Source organism: Pristis pectinata, chromosome 11 (genome assembly GCF_009764475.1).
Source record: "Pristis pectinata isolate sPriPec2 chromosome 11, sPriPec2.1.pri, whole genome shotgun sequence".
Classification (NCBI taxonomy): Eukaryota; Metazoa; Chordata; class Chondrichthyes; order Rhinopristiformes; family Pristidae; genus Pristis; species Pristis pectinata.
The window spans coordinates 28,506,850-28,527,627 of NC_067415.1; the positions used below are offsets into that span (position 1 = coordinate 28,506,850).

Sequence of the window (20,778 nt, forward strand, 5' to 3'; positions counted from 1 at the left end):
TTACAAACTTTAATTTACTTAAATGTTTACACTGCTATTAACTTTGGTTAATAATAGCAAATACTCTGGAATTTTCTTCAAATTCATTTAAAATGTCATTTTAATTTTACACATCCTAAATGGAACCAGTTTCACTGGTTGTGTGCGGGGCGGGTAGGAGGCAAGCCATCAATAAATATTCACTGTACAAAACAGAAATGTTTTGTGGCTGAGATTAGCAAATTAGGTACACATTTTAAATGCTGCTCTTGAATATGTTAAATAAGACACGCATTTTAAATGCTGTTCTTGAATGTTAAATAGATTATGGTGCAAGTATAAGAAATTCCAGCTTGCTAATACTGATTAACTACTCCTTAACCACTTTTGTAAACAATTTACTGTGTCAAATTCCATTTTTAAAAATTGACCACATATTAATGTTGTAGAACTTTGTTAATGTAAACTTTAAAATATCAAGGTACTTTCATTCATACATTTGCTTATATCCCTGAAACTTCAATTATAAAAGCAATTTATCCCCCTCGTATCCTGTCTAAATTTGGAATAGTAACTATGATGAAAAACTGCTTTTGTTTAGTGAGGGGATTTTCATTCAAATAAGAAGTCATTTTAAAATTTCCCCATCAATCTAGTCTGCAACTGATAGAAGATGCGCATCTGATTTGCCATGACCTGTAACAAATTATCAAAGATATTAGGGGTTGCAAAAATAGACGTATTGGACTGAATGACTTCTTAAGTGATATTCTTATAGAAAAACTAACTAGCTCCTGCTGATCACCTTTTACCTCAGACCAGGAATGTGCCACATTGGGTACCTTAACATAAATCAATTTCTTGCAGCGTATTTTGTTATACCAATGTATTATACAATACTGTCTTCCATGATTAAATGAAGAAAAAAAACACCTCACTGTATAATGGATATAGTATCTGTATCATCCTTCAGTAGTTATCATCTGTAGGTTAATCAAAGCAAAATCTCACCCAAAACAATTTTTAGGGCTAAGTGCACCTGAAATTCACCCATTTACCCATCCCTTGAATTTTAACATTTTTAAACAAAAACATGTCAATTTTAACAAATATTTCACATTTTCTGCAAGTTATCATCAGATTTTAGTGATTCAACAACATTCAAAGCCTCACAAGGTCACTTCTATCTAGAATCTTAGTCACCTTTATTATAATATTAAAAAGTCACTTCACATTTTCTAAATTACCAATTTAAGAAATTAGGTATCTTACAGCTTTAAGATTATTGCTTTGTATATCCTGCATAACCATGAATTAGTACTTTTTATATGCAGGTGTCAGTAATTTTTTTAAAAAATGACAAAAAAGGTACAAGAAAGTCTTGGTTGCTTTCTAATACAGCAGTAAGACCACTGAGATGTATTTAGGAAGACAAAGTAAAAGAGAAGTATTTGTGTATACTATATAGTTTGTAATGTATGACCAATGTAATCAGATACTTGTCTCAGCACTATTCATCTATAACTTGAAGACATTCAGACCTGTAGCAGGCTGTTGCTGCTGTGTTAATGTTGCAGCCATGGCAACTGCCGCTGCATTTGGTATGCTGAATGGAGTTGGTCCAGTTGTGATACGTGGAGTATTTTGCCACTTCTTAGTTTCAGCACGCTTTGCTTCAAAGACATCAGTGGTATCACCAAAGTATGTCTTACGGTAGCCAAGGTACTGCTCTCTCAGAATCTGGAGGAAAAAAAAAGTCAAGCTTCATTATGCAGAATGGCAAATGATACTAGACCAAATAAGTAAAAAGCTAGTAACAGTGAAACAAATATTTAGTACAATATTTACGATAACTGTTAAATACCTTTAATCCATAGGGGAAAATAACTCCCTTAATCACCATTAAGTTGTAAGTATACACAGACAAAAACATTCTGTACATCATTTTTACACCCAAGAATTTTGTTCAATTTCAAATCAATTAATTTCAATCTATGAAAATTTTAAACAACTGGGTACAATAGTCAATTTAACATCCAAATCAACTTGAGTTGTTGTTGCTATCTATGCTTCAACGTTTGAGTGCTTAAGTTCACCCTTTCTCCATCTAGACTGGCTAATAAATTGTGGCCAAATATATCAAAGTTCTTTCTCATTTTATATATAATAATACACTACCTGTAGATACTTGAGATAATTTAATTTGACAATCAATTGTTACTGAAACATTATTTCTGAGAACCAACTGCTTGGTTTTATTTTCCACCTGTGCTTAGACTCCAGTCTTTTGAATACCTTCATTGTCCCTACAAGGCAGTGGAGGCTGCGAATTTAGCATCCCATGGAAAATATTCTGCGTACAACTTATCCACAATATAACATTATTTACATTTCATTGGATCTTCCACACAATTGCATGCAGCTAGTCAAAACTAAACCGTGTCTGCAGATCAAGCAGAGTTAAAGATGCAGAGGAGAACCAAGGATGGCAGAGATGGGGATGAGTGCAGAGATGGGAGGGGGAACTGGACAATGAGAAACAAAAGGGTAAGAGAAGGGAGTACTATGATGTAAAGAAGATGCAATTATTTCTCTTTCCCCATCTTATCTTACCTACTCAATAATTCTTCCCTCCATCCCACCTTAACTGTTCCTCTTTTATGCCAGTCTCATCACAGCCATATTATTAGTTTGGCCTGCTGATTTGGTATTGACTGGCAAGGTGCAAGTTCACAGAAGATGAAGCAGTTTATGAATTGTGTGCCGTGTGGATTAGTTGTATGCTCTGCTGTAATACAGTTTAGAGCATAAATTTATTTTCTTCACATTGCTTCTGGTTCTTTTAACAACTGTCTTAAATCTGTCTGTCTACTTATCTTTCTCATGCTGATAAGTGTTTCTTCTCATAATGCAAGCACTATTCAAAATAACTGGTGCCTATTCTGAAATGGCAAGGAAATCCTCAGTAATGAAAGTTTTCTGATAACTCCTTTTTAGAAACATTATTTGGCTTTAGGAAGTTTAGCTTTTAAAGGAGAGAGGGAGCTTGACGAGTTAAACGACGTCAAAGCTAGTTTTCCCAAAGCCTAATAAGAGATCGGGGGAAAAGGTTAGAATTTTTTTTACATAATGAAACAGCCTGGATTTATTAAACAAAAAAACTGGAACTTCGGTAACTTTAAACAATAATAATTCTGAAATAGCTTACATGTCAGAGGATACTCAAGAAATGGAGTACGAGTGAATGTGTTGCAGAGTTAAAACAAAACCTGCTTTTAGATGAAGATCACTTTGTCAGCAGCTCACTGAAAGCTACCATTCCAGGCCTGATGCATGGTCTCGACACAAAATGTTGACTACCCCTTTGCCTCCACAGATGCTGCCTGACCAGCACAGTTCCTCTAGCAGTTTTTTTTTGCTACCATTACAAGGCTTCTTTCAGGCATTAAGTAGCTGATGTGGACTTTTGATTTTAAAATAAAAATACTATTAAAAAAATCTTAAGTTGCATTTTCTTCACAGATGATATTTTTCATATAAAACTTTTTAATCTATATTTCTTTTTAAATCTTTGCTGGTTACATTCATGAATGAGTACCAAAACAGTAATGAGCTATATATTCATATCTATTTTACTGAATATTAAACACAAGTTCTCATTTATCAAATTGAAGGACTTTTAGATAATAAGCAAATAATAGAGATTCGACCATACCTTTGCACTTTCATGTATTGACTGAAGTTGCGCAGCCAGAGCTACAAATGTCTGGTATACTTTCTGCATTGCAAGAGACAAGTCTGTAGAAATGACAATAATGATTAAATAGCAAAAGAAATCCTTCTGTTGCCTAACGTTTCTTGTTGTACATTCTCCCCATTGTGTTAATTTCAACCCAAGGACATTTCGACCAATGGACATGCTCCAATAATTCATTTCAAAACATAATTGTAGGACACAAAATATTTGCAAAACAAAACAGGTCCTTTATGAATTAAGCTGTCAAGCAGGATCCTCCTGTCCAGGATGCTTGTTTGTTCTTCATTGTTACTTTTCTGGCAACAGAGGCAAGTTTTGTTACTCCTGCCAAAATTTACATAATGTATTTTTGATCTGTCTCGATAATGTTGATGGCTATACTGGGAAACAAAACCAGTGAAGTACACAATATCTCTGCACTGAGGTCGATCACAAGAATCATGTTTTCAAAATCAAATTCTCTTATTGATCTTTACAAAAGGTACAGAAGATACTGAAAACACTCATGGTTCAGGTCAAAGACCATCAGAACTTCGATCGGAAATGCTAACTCAGTTTCTCTTTTCACAGATGTTACCTGACCAGCTGAGTGTTGCCAGCATTTTGTGTTTTTATTTTAGATTTTCGGATGTTGACTTTCATTTATTTATAGGTCTCTCATTCAATATCTTTTCTAAATAAATTGTACATCCAGCAAATCGTCCCTCCAAGTTGGTACCAAAGCGAGATTTCAGGGATTTTAAAAAAGGTTTCAAACACTTTACTAATAAAATTGTTGACATGCACCAGAAATGTAGGAACAAAATAACCTCTTCAGTTTCTCAGATCTGTAATGTACCACTATTCAAGTAGACCATGGGTGATTGGTACCTTCTGGTACCCCATTCCTAATAAAAAATGCATCATCAATTAGACTTGAAATTTTCTATTTCATCTTCTGAGAAAAAAAAGTTCCACCCGATTACAATCCTAAATGACATTGTTCAAATTTTACGGTAACATCTTCTGAAGAGGAAATAATTCTTCTACAGTTTCAGAGTTCTTAACCATTTTAAATCCTTTAGTTAAATACCCAATCAATCATCCAAACTCAAGGGAATACTATCAAATGCTATACTTTGAAGACTTGGTACCATTCTGATGTATTTAAATCGTATGTTTTCCAAGGCCAACATAACTTCCTTGAGGTTTGGACTTATCTGGTGTGCAGTTCAAGTGTGGCGACAGTGGAAATGTTGTAAAGTTGAAGGGATTACGCCATGGCTACTGTGGCTCCCCACAATGCAGCTCATCAGAGAAAATGCCTCACAGACAAAGAGTGCACTGCATTCTGAGATGTCTGTTCACATGTCCACAGACAGGAGACAGTGGGGCAAAGGAGGGACTTGGCTGTGATTGCCAATCCAATTGGTGCGGTGACATCATGTCTAAATCTTATTGCCCCACAGTATTCATTGGCTAAAAATTTTTTAAAAAATGATAAAATTTGTTGTCATTGCTTTCGCATTTATTTATTTATTTCCCCCCCCCCACATAAATTCTATAAGAGTGAATTCTATTCTGTATCTCAAATCTTTGGGTAGTGATTTGTGAATTCCGCAAGGGCACATTTCCATAACCCAAATAGTTTTAACACAGGGGTTGCTTCTATTGAAGCAGTAGCAGAAGCTCAACAACACTAGCAAAAACAAAATAAGGGCACCATGGACTGACAAATCCACAGGACCAAATGGTTTCCTTCTCTGGATTTTAAAGGAAGCAGGTGGAAGTGTTCTAAATATAATTTCCGAAGTGTTTTGTGATTTAGAACATATTTCCTAACACTGGAAAATTATATATCTCTGATATTTAAAAAAATAGTGAGAAAGAAAACATGGAAAATTATAACCAGTTAGGTTACCGACCGTGTCAGGAATTTATGGCTCTATAGTTAAGAATAATGCATCAGAACGAAATGTTAAGCTGATGGGTTTAAAAGGCCAAGGCTTGGTTAACAAATGATTAACAAACAAACTGTTAGTTGAAGTTAAGCTTCCTGGAACTGAAAGCAAATTAGATTTGGTTGTACTAACTGACAGTAGGAATATGAGAAGCTATTCAAATTGGCAGATGTGTTAGTGATGACCTGTAAGAATCTCTGTTGGTACCACACATATTTACCATATTTATAAGTGACTTAAATGACTGGATGGAAAGCTACATCTTCAAGTTTGTAGATGGAAGTATTCAACAATAAGAGATAAATGGGCAGAGCTGTTACAGTTGATTTCAATATGGCAAAAGTGAACTTTGGACCAGAAAAGGATAGGTCAGAATACTTTTAAAATGCTGAAAAGCTGGAAACAGTGGAAATTAAGGTACACTGGACACCCTAAATAAGGATCATTAAATGCCATTGACAGTTAAAGAAAATAACTAAAATTGCTAATGGAGAGGACTGGAGCACCAAGGATAGAAACTATTCCAATAGCCATACAAAATCCATGACAAGCTCCTTATGCTAGAACCAACCTGCTGCAAGTTGCTCATACAGATTTTCCAACGTAAGTGCAGGGAGTGGTCAGTATACAGTTGTGAAAAACTCTGAACAGCTGATAGCAACTTCTGGACAAAATCCAGAGATTGCTGCCAGTGAGCAGTATCAGCAACCTGCAGGCAATTGCCAACAATTTCTTGTAAAATCCAGGCAACAGTCTAAAAATTGAAGAAAGATTTATTAAGAAACATTTCTGCACACTAAAGACATTAGAAATTTGGAATTTTCTACAGAAATGGCAAATCATGCAACATGAAACGTTAAATTTAAATTTGATATATTTTCATCAACTAAAGATGTTAATGGACACACTGAAAAGGTGGATATAGTCAGGTTACAGATCATCCATGATCTCACTGAATGGTGGTACGGATTCAAGGAACCAAGTAAACTGCAGTTACTCACCAAAGACACCTTGCAAACCCGTGACCTCTTAACACTCAAAACCGATAAGACTGGCAGGCAAATGAGAATGCCACCATTAAGGTTTCCCTTCCTACTCTATGCCTCCACAAATCACACAACATCCAGATTTAGAAATACATCAGTTCAAGGTGGCAGTTAGAGATGGGTAATAATTGTTGGCCTCACGAGTGAAGCCCATATTTCATAAATAAAATGATGATCTTATTTGGTACCTTGGCTAGCCTACATGCAAAACATTCAAGCTTTTTCTTAGAAGTACAAACCTTGTGGAGTCATATGAGAGCTGTTAGCCTGTGTAGCAAGGTGATTTTCCAGTTCCTCTATTTGCTGTCGATACTGCTGTAACTGAACTTCAAACTGTTCCACCAGCTGCCTGAAATAGCTGTCAAATACAAATTAGAACTAGCTGAGCAGGATAGTTAATATTCATAAAGGTGTACAAATATTATTGTCATAACAATTTATACGAAGTTTAAAAAGATGGTTTTGTCAACTATGCCAAATTGCCATTTAGGTGGCAAATGAAGAACCATGGTGATCCACCAACCCTCTCTCTCTCCAATGCTCTTTGAGTTGTTTAAGAATAACAGAAAAGAAAAGGAGAAAAGAGGTGAAGGAACAGGGAATATGAATGAACAGAATTATTCGAGAAATAATTAACTGTACTTAGAAAATTACTAATAAAGTTTACTTTTCTTTTTAATGTGGATGATCTCGGCAAGGCCATAATTCGGCTTCATTCCTAATTTCCACAAAGTCATTGTAAGATAGCCAGACAATGTAGACTAAAGGCATGTGAAACCGTTTTCTACCAGATTTATATCGTAATTTCAAAGTTTGGTAAACAGTACCTTAACCATTACATATCTGCAAGTCCAAAATAAAATCACCAACAAATAAAAGTTCAAATATTTGCATATTCCACAAAAGAGTACCAGCATAAATCACTGAGCATCTTACATCAATTATCTGTAGATAGGATTAGCTGCTTAATGCAAACTGGTCAAATTTATAATATAATACTATTAATTGGGTTTACTATCTAGAAAGTTGTACCGAATTTAATGCTGTAAAATTCTGAAAATAATTCACACAAACTCACCTCTAGTTATACAAATCAGAAAAAATATTTCAGAATTTACTGCATTATTGTAAAAGTTTTTGTTATGCCTCACACTCAAAACTGTAAACATTTTAAGTACATTTAAAGATTTTTTTGTGACATTAATAAGGCACAGTAAAATGGATCTGTAATACAGCAAAAGAAAAATGAAACAAGCTATTTTTATCCTGTTGGCTACTTATGAGATTGAGCAAATTGAAAAACTACAAAGACATCATTTAGTCAAATCATATAGGTCACTTTATAATTAAGTAAATTTCTAACATGCTCCAAGGCAAATATTTACATCTTAAGGGAATGATGTCCAGGACTGCTCACACATTAAGCTAAACCTAGATTAATAAATGTCTGTATAACTGTTGCATAACTGTTGTGTATTTCAATCTAAAAAGGTATTCCATTAGCCTTTCAGAAGCACAGAGTAGGAGTAAATTGTAGCTATTGGCAGTGGGAAAAGGTGGGCAGTGGTGTTCCGCAAAGATCAGTGATAGGAACACCACTGTTCACAATTTAAACTCTGGAATTAAAAACAACAGAAAATTTCAACATATGTGGATAATACCAAATTTGGGAGGGGTTGGTTACCATTACTGAGGAGGACTACAAATCATGAGGATATTAGTAAACTTGCAGAATGGATAAATAATAAGCAAATAAAGTTCAACGCAGGGTCTGTAGTTGTTTATCATCTATATTCATGATTTAAATAATAACGTGGTAAACTGGGTCAGCAAATTTGCAGATGACACCAAGATTGGGGGTGTAGTGGACAGCAAGGAAGGCTACGAAGTTTGCAGCGTGATCTTGACCAGCTAAGTAAATGGGCTGAAAAATGGCAGATGGAATTTAAGGCAGATAAGTGTGAGGTGTTGCACTTTGGGAGGACAAACCAGGGTAAGACTTACACAGTGAATGGTAGGGCACCGAGGTGTGTGGTAGAACAAAGGGACTTGGGATTACAAATCCATAGTTCCTTGAAAGTGGCATCACAGGTAGATAGGGTCGTAGAGAGAGCTGTTGGCACTTTGGCTGTCATAAATCAGGGCACTGAATACAGGAGTTGAGATGCTATGTTGCAGTTGTACAAGATGTTGGTGAGGCCAAATTTAGAGTATTTTGTGCAGTTCTGGTAACCTGCTTACAGGAAAGATATCAATAAGCTTGAAAGAGTGCTGAGAAAATTTACAAGGATGTTTCCAGGACTTGAGGACCCAAGTTATAGGGAAAGGTTGAATAGGTTATTCTGGAGTGCAGGAGAATGAGGGGAGATCTTATACAGGTATATAAAATTATGAGGCGTATAGATAGGGTGACTGAATGCAGGCTTTTTCCCCTAAGGTTGGGTGAGACTAGAACTAGAGTAATAGGTTTAGGGTGAAAGTTGAAATATATAAGGGGAATCTGAGGGGAAACTTCTTCACTCAGAGGGTGGTGCAAGTGTGGAATGAGCTGCCAGCGGAAGTGGTAGATGCGGGTTCAATTGTAACATTTGGATAGGTACATGGATGGGAGGGGTTTGGAGGTATATGGTCCGGGTGCAGGTAGATGGGACTAGGTAGAAGATCAGGCAGCATGGACTGGATGGGCCAAAGGGCCTGTTTCTGTGCTGTTGTATTCTATGACAGTAAAATGCAAGGTGGCCCATTTTGCTAGGAAGAATAGGAAAGTCCTGAATTACTAGAAATAATTATATAGACCACTAAGAGTTGTGACTCAGGTTAATAATGCCATAAAATATTTAAAAAAACACTTTTTTTCTAGAGGGGTAGAAGTGAAATGGAGGGAAGATATACTACACTTTATACGAAATCTTGGTTAGACTATCATGCAAAGTATCCACCCATTAGCTCTCATCTTCTGCCACACAACCATTTCTAATGAGGTCAATAAATAGTCTTCAATGCCACAAGTTTCAACTAAAAGTTTCAGGTAAAGGACTTTATCAAATGGCTTCTAGCAGGACATATAAATAACATTCACAGACATTTCTCTGTCAATACCTAATTGCCATATCAAAACAAAAATCACAAGATCACAAGACAAGGGAGCAGAAGCTCATCGAAGGGCCCATCAAGTCTGTTCCAAAGAAAAGGTGGAAAAGAAAAAAGAAATGAGAAATGGGGGGGGGGGGAGTCTGCTCCATGAGCAGAAAAAAAACTATTCTAACCCCAATTTCTGGCCTTATCCCCATATCCCTTGATACCTTGACTAATTAGATATCTATCTCCTCCTTAAACACCTCCAATGATCTGGCCTCCACTGCTCTATGTGGCAAGGAATTCCATAAATTCACCACCCTCTGGCTAAAGAAATTTCTCCTCATCTCTGTTTTAAACCTGTACCCTCTAATTCTAAGATTGTGCCCTCTGGTCCTGGACTCACCAACCAAGGGAAACAGCTTGGCCACATCTACTCTGTCCAGTCCTTTCAACATTTTAAATGTTTCTATGAGGTCCCCTCTCATTCTTCTCTACTCCAGTGAGTACAGTCCAAGAGCCAACAAACGCTCATCAATCACGCTCCTCAGGAATAACACAAGGTCAACAAAGAGTTGGGACTCCACCACCGCACCCCACCCCCCCGCCAAAGAAGTGGCTTGTGCTTCCTCCAGAAGATGGTTTCTAACACCAGATCTACATGACAATACAATGTGTCTGGGGAGATAACATATGTGAATGTAGGGGAAGAATTCTCTCTACGTCAGATGGAATATCTGCCCTGATGGAGACATGCAACAATCAGAAAGCCATATCATACAAATTCTTATACATGACATTCTGCCTTCTGGCCGGCTGACATCATAGATGAAGTGGTCAGACTACTACATTCACCACAATAGTTTCCACTAACTGTGAAACTAGATACTGCAATAAATAAAAATGCAAAGCTCCATTTAATCATCTTATTCATCTGCAAAGTACCAGTTTGGTAATAAATTTTACCTTTTAATTCATGTGAGAAACATATCAACAGTGTATCACTTTTTTTTAAATCAGAAGTTTAATTCCAGTTTTAAAACTTTCAAATCATATACGGAAAGTATTGGCAAATATATATTTTAAGAGAAATTCAGACTTACTCGGCTGGCGCTGTATTTTCATGCTGAAGTCCTGGTGGTATCTTTTGTGTTCTCAGTGCTATTTCAGCATTTTTAAGCTCCTATGAGTAAATGCAAAATATTGACAGATTTAAAAGGGACCTTCCTTCTGACATTGCTCCAGTTTTTTGTCAGTGTATTTATTTATACAATTTTTTCCTTTTGGAAATATGGGTTAACATTTTTCTGTCTGATGACTCTGAAGCTTTCACCCATCTAAAAAAAAATGTACTGCTGTTTCGGGCAACTTTTGAGGGAAATCAGGGTAATTCCTTTTTTTTCCCTAAACAGACTCTTGGCAGGGTTTCTATCATCAAAGAGAAGCTTAATGGGGTGCTTTTTATTCCAGATCAGGATAAGGCATCTGATATCTGCCACTTCCCAATGCACACAAAGAAAAGCAAATTGCTCTATTTCTCATTCAACTGTTTTCCTGGGTTGAATATTTAGATTCTCAAACATCTTCACCCAGTTTGGCTACGTGTGACTCCAGATCTACCAATATAGCTGAGACTTAACTGCTTCCTCAACTTGGGAGTAATTAGACATGGCCAATAAATGCCGGCCTTGCCACCAACAAACACATCCTGTGAATGAATAGAATCTATGGGGAGGATAAGACCTTGGAGCAGAAGCCTATTCAGATAACCAACACAGCTCAAGAGAAAACACATGGTTCTCCCAACTTCTGACGAGAGCAAAATGATCTTCATTTATGCTGTATTATTCTATGATGCCATCTCAATCTCTACATTGTCAACAGATAGAAAAATATATGTCCTCTGTCCTCTCTTTCAGCATTCCAATTTCTTCCCTATTTTGCAGGAAAAATTACTCATTTAAATATCTCAAATAGTATAAGTTAAGCATTATGAATTTCTAATCTCTACATTTGAAGTCACAAATGTGATATGTTTGAGGTAAAATAATAAATATGGTTGCACCTTACTTATTTCATTGCAATGCAAGAACTACTGGCACTTTTAATTTACCTGTGCGGATTCTATCTTGAGTTTGTCAATGGCAAGTGAATCCCTCTGAAGTCCACTGGCAACCACAGCCAGCAACTGTTTCAGTGCTTTGATATCTTCTTGTACTTTCAGCATAGCTTTAAAAGACATTCGACTGATCTCTTCTTGTACCTGCTTTTGTTCTTTTACAAATTTCCTGCAGATGTGTGAAGAGAATTCATAACTTTAAAATGTTCTTGTGCTGTAAAACAACAAGTCAATGATTGCTTGCAAGCCTGAGGAAGCAAACTCACTGAAAGTTTTCCACATCCTGACAGATAACAGGTGGTAAATTTTCATCCTTAAGAGCTTTGCTTTCGCTGCAAGATGAAAAGAGAAAAATGTTAACAAACCTGCAAGAACTCCTTTGCAATGATTCCAATTTATGAATATATTTGCAATAATATTTGAATATTTTGTAATATATTCAAGGAAGGATGACATCACTGTCACCTTATACAATGCAGGAAAATCGTTTGCAGAGTTTCGAAGTGTGGAAAAATAACAGATTGACCATTTGAATGAATGAGAATTTAAGAAGGTTAAATATTAAACTGAATAGTGGAATGTACTTTTAGGTTTCTTCATTTTGTTTCCCTCATCAGGATTTCATAATTTTGAAGCAGACTAGCAAGCTCTATTTTAGAAACCATAGCTAGATGTCAACTTAACAGGAAAGAAACTTCCTGTTTGTTTAATTTTACATGATGGGCGAGTGCAAATTCTGTATCATAGAATAGCTATAAACAAGTGCTATTAACTTTGCAAAAAATTTTACTTGCACAAGAATTCAATATTCTCCAAATTAAACACACCAATATAGATAAACAAAAACCATGTATTATTCAATATTTCCCATGACAGCAGCTGCAATATTTCCATTTGCATGTCTCCCCCTTCCAAGTCAGGCATCTAGGTCACTTGAAATACTAATGCACTGGGCACATGGGGCCACTTTCAAGTTGGTTTTTCCTGCCTGGAGAAAAGGAAGAGACTTCCAACCTATCATTTTGTGGAAGACTCAAATTCAAGTCCCTGAACTGAAAGTAATTTCAGCGTGATTTTTGAAAAGGTAAAATAAGCAAACATAATTAAGATTCTTCATTTTTGCCAAATCACTTAATTCACATCAGAGAAATCAATGCACTATTTTGACGAATCCTGACACTTTAACATTTTGTTTTTATGTCAGATTCTCACAGATCTGCAATATTTTTCACAGTAGTTTTGTTTTAGCTATATTAAATAAACTTGCTATAAATGACACAACTTACATTTATATAGCACCCACAGGGCCCAATGCAGTATGGGGTTTGATGAGTTGCAATTTATGCAAGATGCAGAATAGGCAGTAGGCTCAAAGAAGAGCTGGTTATGGTAAACTTTGAGTAGGTGGTCTTCGTAAAGGACATGGCAATGGGTGGGAAATTCAGCTACTAAGACCTAATGGGATGTTGGCATATGCCATCTCACCAATGAGACGCATGGCTGAAGTTGCAATAGCTCAATAATAATGGCAACCAGATTAGATATTGTTTTGAATACCCCCAATGCTACTGGATTCAATATTCAAATGACAGATTATGCATGCACACTATACGCCAAGATCACTTCAATTGGTAACAAACAGTCTGATCTGAGACAATGGCTGACGACGATGTGGAGTAAGTATTGTGGGCTAGGTTGAGATCATCATATCTCACTGCCCTTTTAATGCAGGAAGGTTTTTTTGTTTATGAAAATTCAACAGCAAAGACACATCATATCCTCCATTTTTGTTCTATTTCTGTCAAAGAAATAGTCCTACTAACCTGATTCTGTTCCATTTACTCCTGTGAAATTCTCTCTTTACTACAGTTGGTTATTGTTTTGAACATTGGCTTACCAAGATAAATGGAGTTCTATAATAATTATATTTACAGATTCTATCTGACAACTTTGTATCTGTACACTTTTAATTAATGCTTTAACTCCAAGAAAACTGTACTTTTTAATGACATTAGTATCATAAAACGAGAGAAATAAAACTAGCTTAATGAGATCTTTTTCCAAGGCTAATTAATACCAAAAGCACTGATAATCTTTAAAAGTTAATTAATTGTATAGGCTACTCAGGTTTTGCTTACAAACAATACAGACAGACATACACCCAAACACTTACTTACTCGGGTCTATTTCCAGTTGAACATTTATCATCTGTGAAGGACAAATTTGGTAAAGATTAATGCCTCAATGCTATTTTTAAAATGAACACTGGACATTAATAATTAGAAAAATGTCAGGGAGAATAATACAATCAACTCCCCTACATAAGAAACCAAACAGCCAAGCAATTTCATTTTAATACAAGAACAGGGCAGTCAATGGAATGCAACCTTTTCATGTTGTCTGTTACACGTGTCTGTATGTCAATAATGTAGAAATTGTAGAAGTGCCTTGTATGTACCTACTCCCATACACAAAATGCTTCAATCTCTTAGTTACAGAAATTAATTATACATCTTATAATTGTCTGCATTAAGAATGAGTTTTAAAATTTTCACTGTCCACAGTTATTTTTCTTCCAAATGTTATTCATTCATCTAAAATCTTAGTTATACAAACAAGAAAAGAACAGAGCAAGTAAGTTCTAGTTTTTTCCCTGACAAAATAGTTTCAAAATAATGTTGTACCTCAGCACTGGAGGAGGTATTGTTACTATGATATAATTCAGTTTCAAGAAAATAAACAAAATCTTATCTAAGACACCCATTTTTTTTTGTGTGGTGGTTATGAGGGGCAAGTAAAATGTGACTTTGCAAAGACATTCTATCACAAATGTATACATTTTTTAAAATGCAGATTTAAGATGTTAAAGTGCCATATGGTTAGTGCCTCTTTAAATGAATTTTGAATAATATTAATAATGGAAACAGCAGAAAACTGGCTCTTCTTAATGGTCATAATTCAAACCAGCCCTTCTCTACAAATGTATGGTTTCTTTGCAAGTAATTTTGAAACTTAAGTTTTGTTCAGGGAAGTTTTCCACTACCTTTGCTTATTTATTCTATTATAATCAGCTCTTTAAACAATCTTCACAGCCCCTTTCACAGTCCCCTCAAAGAAGTCAGTAGACTTCTTTGCCAGTATGATTGTTCAGTTGTCCATGCCACATCCATCTGTAACATGTATGATCTCAATCTATTTCTACTATTGTAAAGAACTCAGATACAGCCTGATCCCTCCTAACTCATAGGGGTGGCCTCAATTTGGCACCAACTTCATTGGGAGCTTGCTTTATCACCACAATAGAGATCACCAAAAATGAGACTGAAGAAATAAAAGGTGATCAGAGAAAATACAAGTGAACCAAAATAAAAGCATACAGAACCAGAGTAAGAGAACCATTTATAGTGCGGCATATGAGGCATGTGAAAATATATGGTTATTTATTTTGCTAGATTGAATAGCTATTTAGAAAATTTCATAATTATTGAGAAATAAGTAATTGTTTGCATACTGGTACATGAAATGCACGAAATTAACTTGCACATGCAGCAAGCAGTTGGCAAAGCAAATCATATGTTGTCTCTCACTCTAGTGGTATTGACTACAACAGTAACAAAGTCTCGCTGCTGTTGTACAGAGTTTGACCATTCACTCCTAAACAACTCTGTACAACTTTGATCATTGTACCAAGGTTGAATATATCTGTTTTGTGGGCAGTGTAGATCTGGTAGCTGGATTCCTAAAACTGTCATACAAGGAGTGATACTAAGATTGCTTGTACTCACTGGATTTCTAGAAAAATAAGTAATCTCAATGAAACAATTTTGAGCGTGAATGGCAGATAGTTTCCTGTGGCTTAATCTCAGAATTAAGACTCAACCTTGTAGAAAACAACTTCTTCTAATATTCTACTGTATTGTACTCAATTTATCTTGTTGGAATTTGACAGCAAGTTATTGATAGCCTCTTCCCGAAAGTTTACTTCATGGCAATGTAATATAATCCAAGTGGAGAAACTTTTATCTGATGTCCAAGAAACAATATGAAGTTTGCATCTTAGAATAGGTATTGTTACTTCAGCAGCAAGTAAGTTCATACATGAAATTCTAAGAGAGTACTCACTTTTCTTATCAGAAGATCCACTGAAGTCTATACCACCAAGTCCTTCACTAGCTGTAGTGGTTGGAGCAACTGTAGATACACCAAGATTTAAACCTAGTGATTGTCCAAGTCCTAAAGTTGAGAGAGAAACAAAAAAAACAAAAATCACTGAATTATGTCAAAGTTAATAAACATTCATTTTATTTGTAATCATTTCAAAAACTATGAAATGCACAAAACAAATTAAAACATGAAATGATAATTTGCTTTCAATTACTCCAATCATTATACAGCCATGACAGAATACTGAACAATGAGGAAATAAATCTAGAACAAATACTAGTTTTCAAACAAACACACTTGTTTTGAATATCTTTGCCCTTAGTCAACCTCCTTCTCTCTCCCATTCAAGTTGTTACTTGCCATGGCTACATTTTGCTTCCCTTAGTCAGTAACCAAGGGAAAACAGATTTAATTTAATTAGAAGGATTAGAGGAGAGTTGAAAGAAATAAAAATTAAGAATCAGAGGATCATACAGCACAGAAACATGCACTTCTATGCTGACCATCAAGTACCTATCTATACAAATACCATGTATCAGCACTTGGTCCGTAGCCTTTTATGCCTGGCTATTCACATCCTTCGACCCGAAATGTCAACAACTCCTTTCCCCTCACAGATGCTGCTTGACCCGCTGAGTTCCTCTAGTAGATTTTGTGTTATTCAGTGCTTGTCTGGATATTTCTTAAATGTTTTGAGCATACCCGACTTCACCACCCACTGAAGCAGGGTGTTCCAGATTCAAGTCACCCTTTGGGTGAAAACATTCTTCCTCAAATCCCCTCTGAACCTTGCATATCACCTCAAACCAATGTGCTCAAGTTTTTAAATACTTCTGCTATGAGGAAAAGTTTCCTACTACCTACCTTATGTTCCTCGTGATTTTGCATACCTCTAGGTCCCCTGACAGCCTCCTTCCTGACAAGGAAAACAGACCTAACCTATCCATTCTCTCCTACTAACTGAAATGCTCCATCCCAGAGAACATTCTGCAAATCTCCTCTGCACCCTCTCAAGTTACAATCATGTCCTTCCTATACTGTAGCAACCAGAACTGTACACTGTACTCCAGCAGCAGCCTAACAAGTGTTTTATAAAGCTGTAAATTATGGTCAGGTCCTGGAACTCACTGCTCGAAAGGAAAGCAGAGACAGAAACTCTCATCTCATGGACCAAGATATCCAAAGTGGGAATAACATATCAGTTTTTGGCCAACATGGACATGGGCCAAATGGCTTTCGTATGTGCAATAAATTTCTATTATTGGTCTAGGTATACCCAGAAATGACCTGCCACTTGAGATAATATCCACAGTCCCTGCCTGCCTATCCGTACTCACTGATGCATGCAACATTTGTAATAAGACAGGTAACATAGTGGCACAGGTATCTTCCCCCTCCCCCCTCCCTTCCCAACAGCTTAACAAGCTTCTTTTGTCTCTTTCCCAGCTCTGACAGTCTTCGACCAGGAATGTTAGCTGTTTCTCATCCCAAAGATCCAGCCTGACCTGCTGAGTATTATCAGCATTTTCTGTTTAAAATTTCCAGCATCCATAGTTTTTGTTTTTGGTTTTCGGTTTTCATTTAAGGAAAGGAGTTTGTGATGGAGGCCAATACCAATTATCTGTCCAATATTTGACTCTAGGAAATTTCTGCTCATCTAAAAATGGATGAAATGTATCAGGCAATGGAGGTATGAAGAAAAGTTGGGTTCTGTTGGCAAACGAAACCATATATAGTTTTTGAATGCAGTCAGAGGGAGAGCATAAGGATGTTTCAAGGATAGATTCCTGAAGGTGGTAGGAATCTATCCTTGTATGGGAAGGCAAACCATTGTTGGTTTTTCTATAATGAAGACTGAAACCAAGATGAATAATGGAGGAGAGGCTTTGAAGATTTATGACATGATTGACAGTGACAAAGGCTGCACACAGGTCACTTGTGATGTTCAGGAGGAACTTGGCTGGTGGTATATGGAAATCTCATTGGAGGAGACTACTTGCCCAGATGAATTAAGCTTTGGAGCAAGTATTCTCTCAGGTGATGAGAATACTACCAAGTGAAGCATGAGGAAAATGAACCTCCAGTGAGATATGGGGCAACTACTCATGACATTTTCATTAATTAATATGTTACAGTAAATGGCAGCATTCATAGCATTGAAATTTCACTTTTTATGGAGAAAATGGAATTCCAAATTATGCAATCAAATTAATTTTAAAATCACAACACTTTTCATAACTATCTTTTGGAGAAACATCTAAACCCCAGAATATCCAGCAGCCATTCCTGTCCTTGTGACAGCCAAGTCTCTGTAATGGCCACAATGGCATAGTTCCATGCACTTATCCATGCTCCAACTTCATCACCCTTATTCCTGATACTTCTCATATTAGACATACTTCAGCCCATCCAACTGACTGCAATTTTGCCCTTTCAACTGCCTATCCTTCCTCACAGTAAATATGGTTAATTTTGCCAGTTCTAATCAGATCTGGAAACCCATGACATATTTTCAGCATCAATTGCTATATATCTGCACATAGATGGACATAAAATTACAAGAACTTCATCAGTCAATAATATCTCTTACCTGCAGTTGAGGCACTTGTACCTTGAAAGAGAGTGCCACCTAAACCAGTCAAAGCCCCCCCCAAAGTCAGGCCCGTGGGTACTGATGCAGTGGAAGCAGGGGTTCCGCCCAAATTTAATGCAAATCCTGTAGAACCTGCATGCAACCAAGTAAATAAATTATGAAGAAAACAATCTCAAAACAACTTATTTGATTTTCACAAGGCTTACCCTGCAACATCAAATATTACTATACATTTCCGATCACACAAAATCTCATCTAAGTGTAGGTGATATCTATGAAGTAAATTAACTTTTAAAGGGTTTCCACAGTCCTCACTTTCTCATGCTTAATTTAAATGTATATGTAATATGGATCACAGTTGCATCCAACTTACATCAAGTGGCTGCGCAATATACTTTATATTTACTTAAGGATAAGCTACGTGCAGAAATGAATCCCACTCAAAGCTGCACAAAATTATGAAGGGTGACAGAAAACTCTCCCACCCAGCTTGCTTCAGTTGCCATCCAACAGTTATGCATGCTACCAGACTAGTTATTGGTAAGGCTGTTCTAGATGCCCAGCCAAATGGCTGGATTGTTAGGGGTGCAAGAATTCCATGGAAATAAACCAGCTGCGTAATCATTGTTTTATGATGTAATGTGCTAGACAATCAAAGAATCATGTTACTTCATGTTGTGTTTGCATTGTTGAGAAGTACAATGTCTCTTTGAAACTGGTGAAAGAATTTGTAACACAAATAAAGTGAATTAGTTGAATTTGGAATTGCTTGCCTTTTTGCATTTTTACAAGTTACACTCTTTCCACCATAAAATTCAGACTCTTAACATACATTAAACTGACTTATTTCAAATTAGTATTGCTTGCTGCTATTATTATGTCTTAATTTATAAAGCACAAAGTTTCAGTTAATCATTTTCAACAAGAGATCCCATAATTTCTCTTCAAAAAAAATCTCTGCAACCAAGTATTTCTTCATGCTGAAATAAATCTTAACATAATAGTTTACATAAAACATCTACACATATTAAAAAAGTGTATTATATGTTTCATGGATATCAAAAACACTGCAGACGCTGGAAACACTCAGCAGGTCAATTAGCATCTGTGGGGAAAAAAGGTTAATGTTTCAGTTCAAAGACAAAGGGTCTATGACCCAAAATATTAACCCTTTTTCTCTTGTCACAGATGCCCAACTGAGTATTTTCAGCAACTTCTGTTTTTTTTAAAATATACATCACAGATATCCTGATGCCAGGAAAATACTGCCTTATGATTCAGCACAATAGATCGACAGTACATAAATCTCTCAATCTGAGGAGATGGAACAACAAGAGACAGAATTCAAACATACCTGCTGTAGATGTTGGCAGTGCAGATGAAAGACACAGTCCTCCTGTTGCAGAAGGTGCAACAGGCATTGCAAAAGGTGTTGCTGAACCAGCTGGTTTACTGAACCCTAAACCAAAACCAGTTGAAGTTGTAGTTGCAGGTGCTCCTAGGAAATAAATTTAACTTGGTCAAATGCAACAAATAATAATTTTACAATACAAATTAAGAATGACTTGATAACTTTAAAGACAAACTATATTTAAATAAAACACATTAATAAATTGTACTTGAGAATCATTTTCTTACATTCTCCTGATTTGCATATCAAATCTTTTGGCCACTTAATCAGACTTACCCAAGGTTAATCCTGTAGTTGCTGCTGTTGTAGTTCCTATAATTTATGGAAAAAAAAGAACAAAAGTAATTGAGTTAGGAAACTGTATTCTTCTCTTTCCTTAATCTCAGGATGTTAATATCAGTCCATCATTATATAGCTAAAGTCATTAATCCAGGACAAACCAGGAATGGAATGCCAAGCTTTCCCAAAATGTATGTTTAGCAATCAGTAATTATTTTAAGACTTAACTTACTGTTTTTTCTCTTGTAATTCCAAGATATAATAATTCAATAAATGTTTATATACCATAGAACCATACAGCACAAAACAGGCCCTTCGGCCCACCATGTTAGGCCGTCCATCAGACCACCCTCACACTATCCAAACCTTTCCTCCCACATATCCCCCTATCTCACATTCCTCCATGTGCCTATCC

The 20,778-nt window shown here is 36.1% G+C and overlaps 1 protein-coding gene across 2 annotated transcripts in view; it reads right to left on the reverse strand.

The window, feature by feature from the left end:
• nup58 (nucleoporin 58) overlaps window positions 1-20,778 on the reverse strand; it is a 49,100-nt gene that overhangs the window by 16,476 nt on the left and 11,846 nt on the right. For both annotated transcript variants that reach the window (XM_052026506.1, XM_052026507.1), the window contains exons 3-13: window positions 20,361-20,396; window positions 20,028-20,171; window positions 18,671-18,805; window positions 16,039-16,149; window positions 14,094-14,124; window positions 12,183-12,248; window positions 11,911-12,085; window positions 10,901-10,980; window positions 6,962-7,080; window positions 3,695-3,777; window positions 1,521-1,719 (exon numbers count right to left, since the gene is read on the reverse strand). In XM_052026506.1, the coding sequence (XP_051882466.1) occupies window positions 1,521-1,719; window positions 3,695-3,777; window positions 6,962-7,080; window positions 10,901-10,980; window positions 11,911-12,085; window positions 12,183-12,248; window positions 14,094-14,124; window positions 16,039-16,149; window positions 18,671-18,805; window positions 20,028-20,171; window positions 20,361-20,396 (1,179 nt within the window). The remainder of the gene's footprint in view (window positions 1-1,520; window positions 1,720-3,694; window positions 3,778-6,961; window positions 7,081-10,900; window positions 10,981-11,910; window positions 12,086-12,182; window positions 12,249-14,093; window positions 14,125-16,038; window positions 16,150-18,670; window positions 18,806-20,027; window positions 20,172-20,360; window positions 20,397-20,778) is intronic.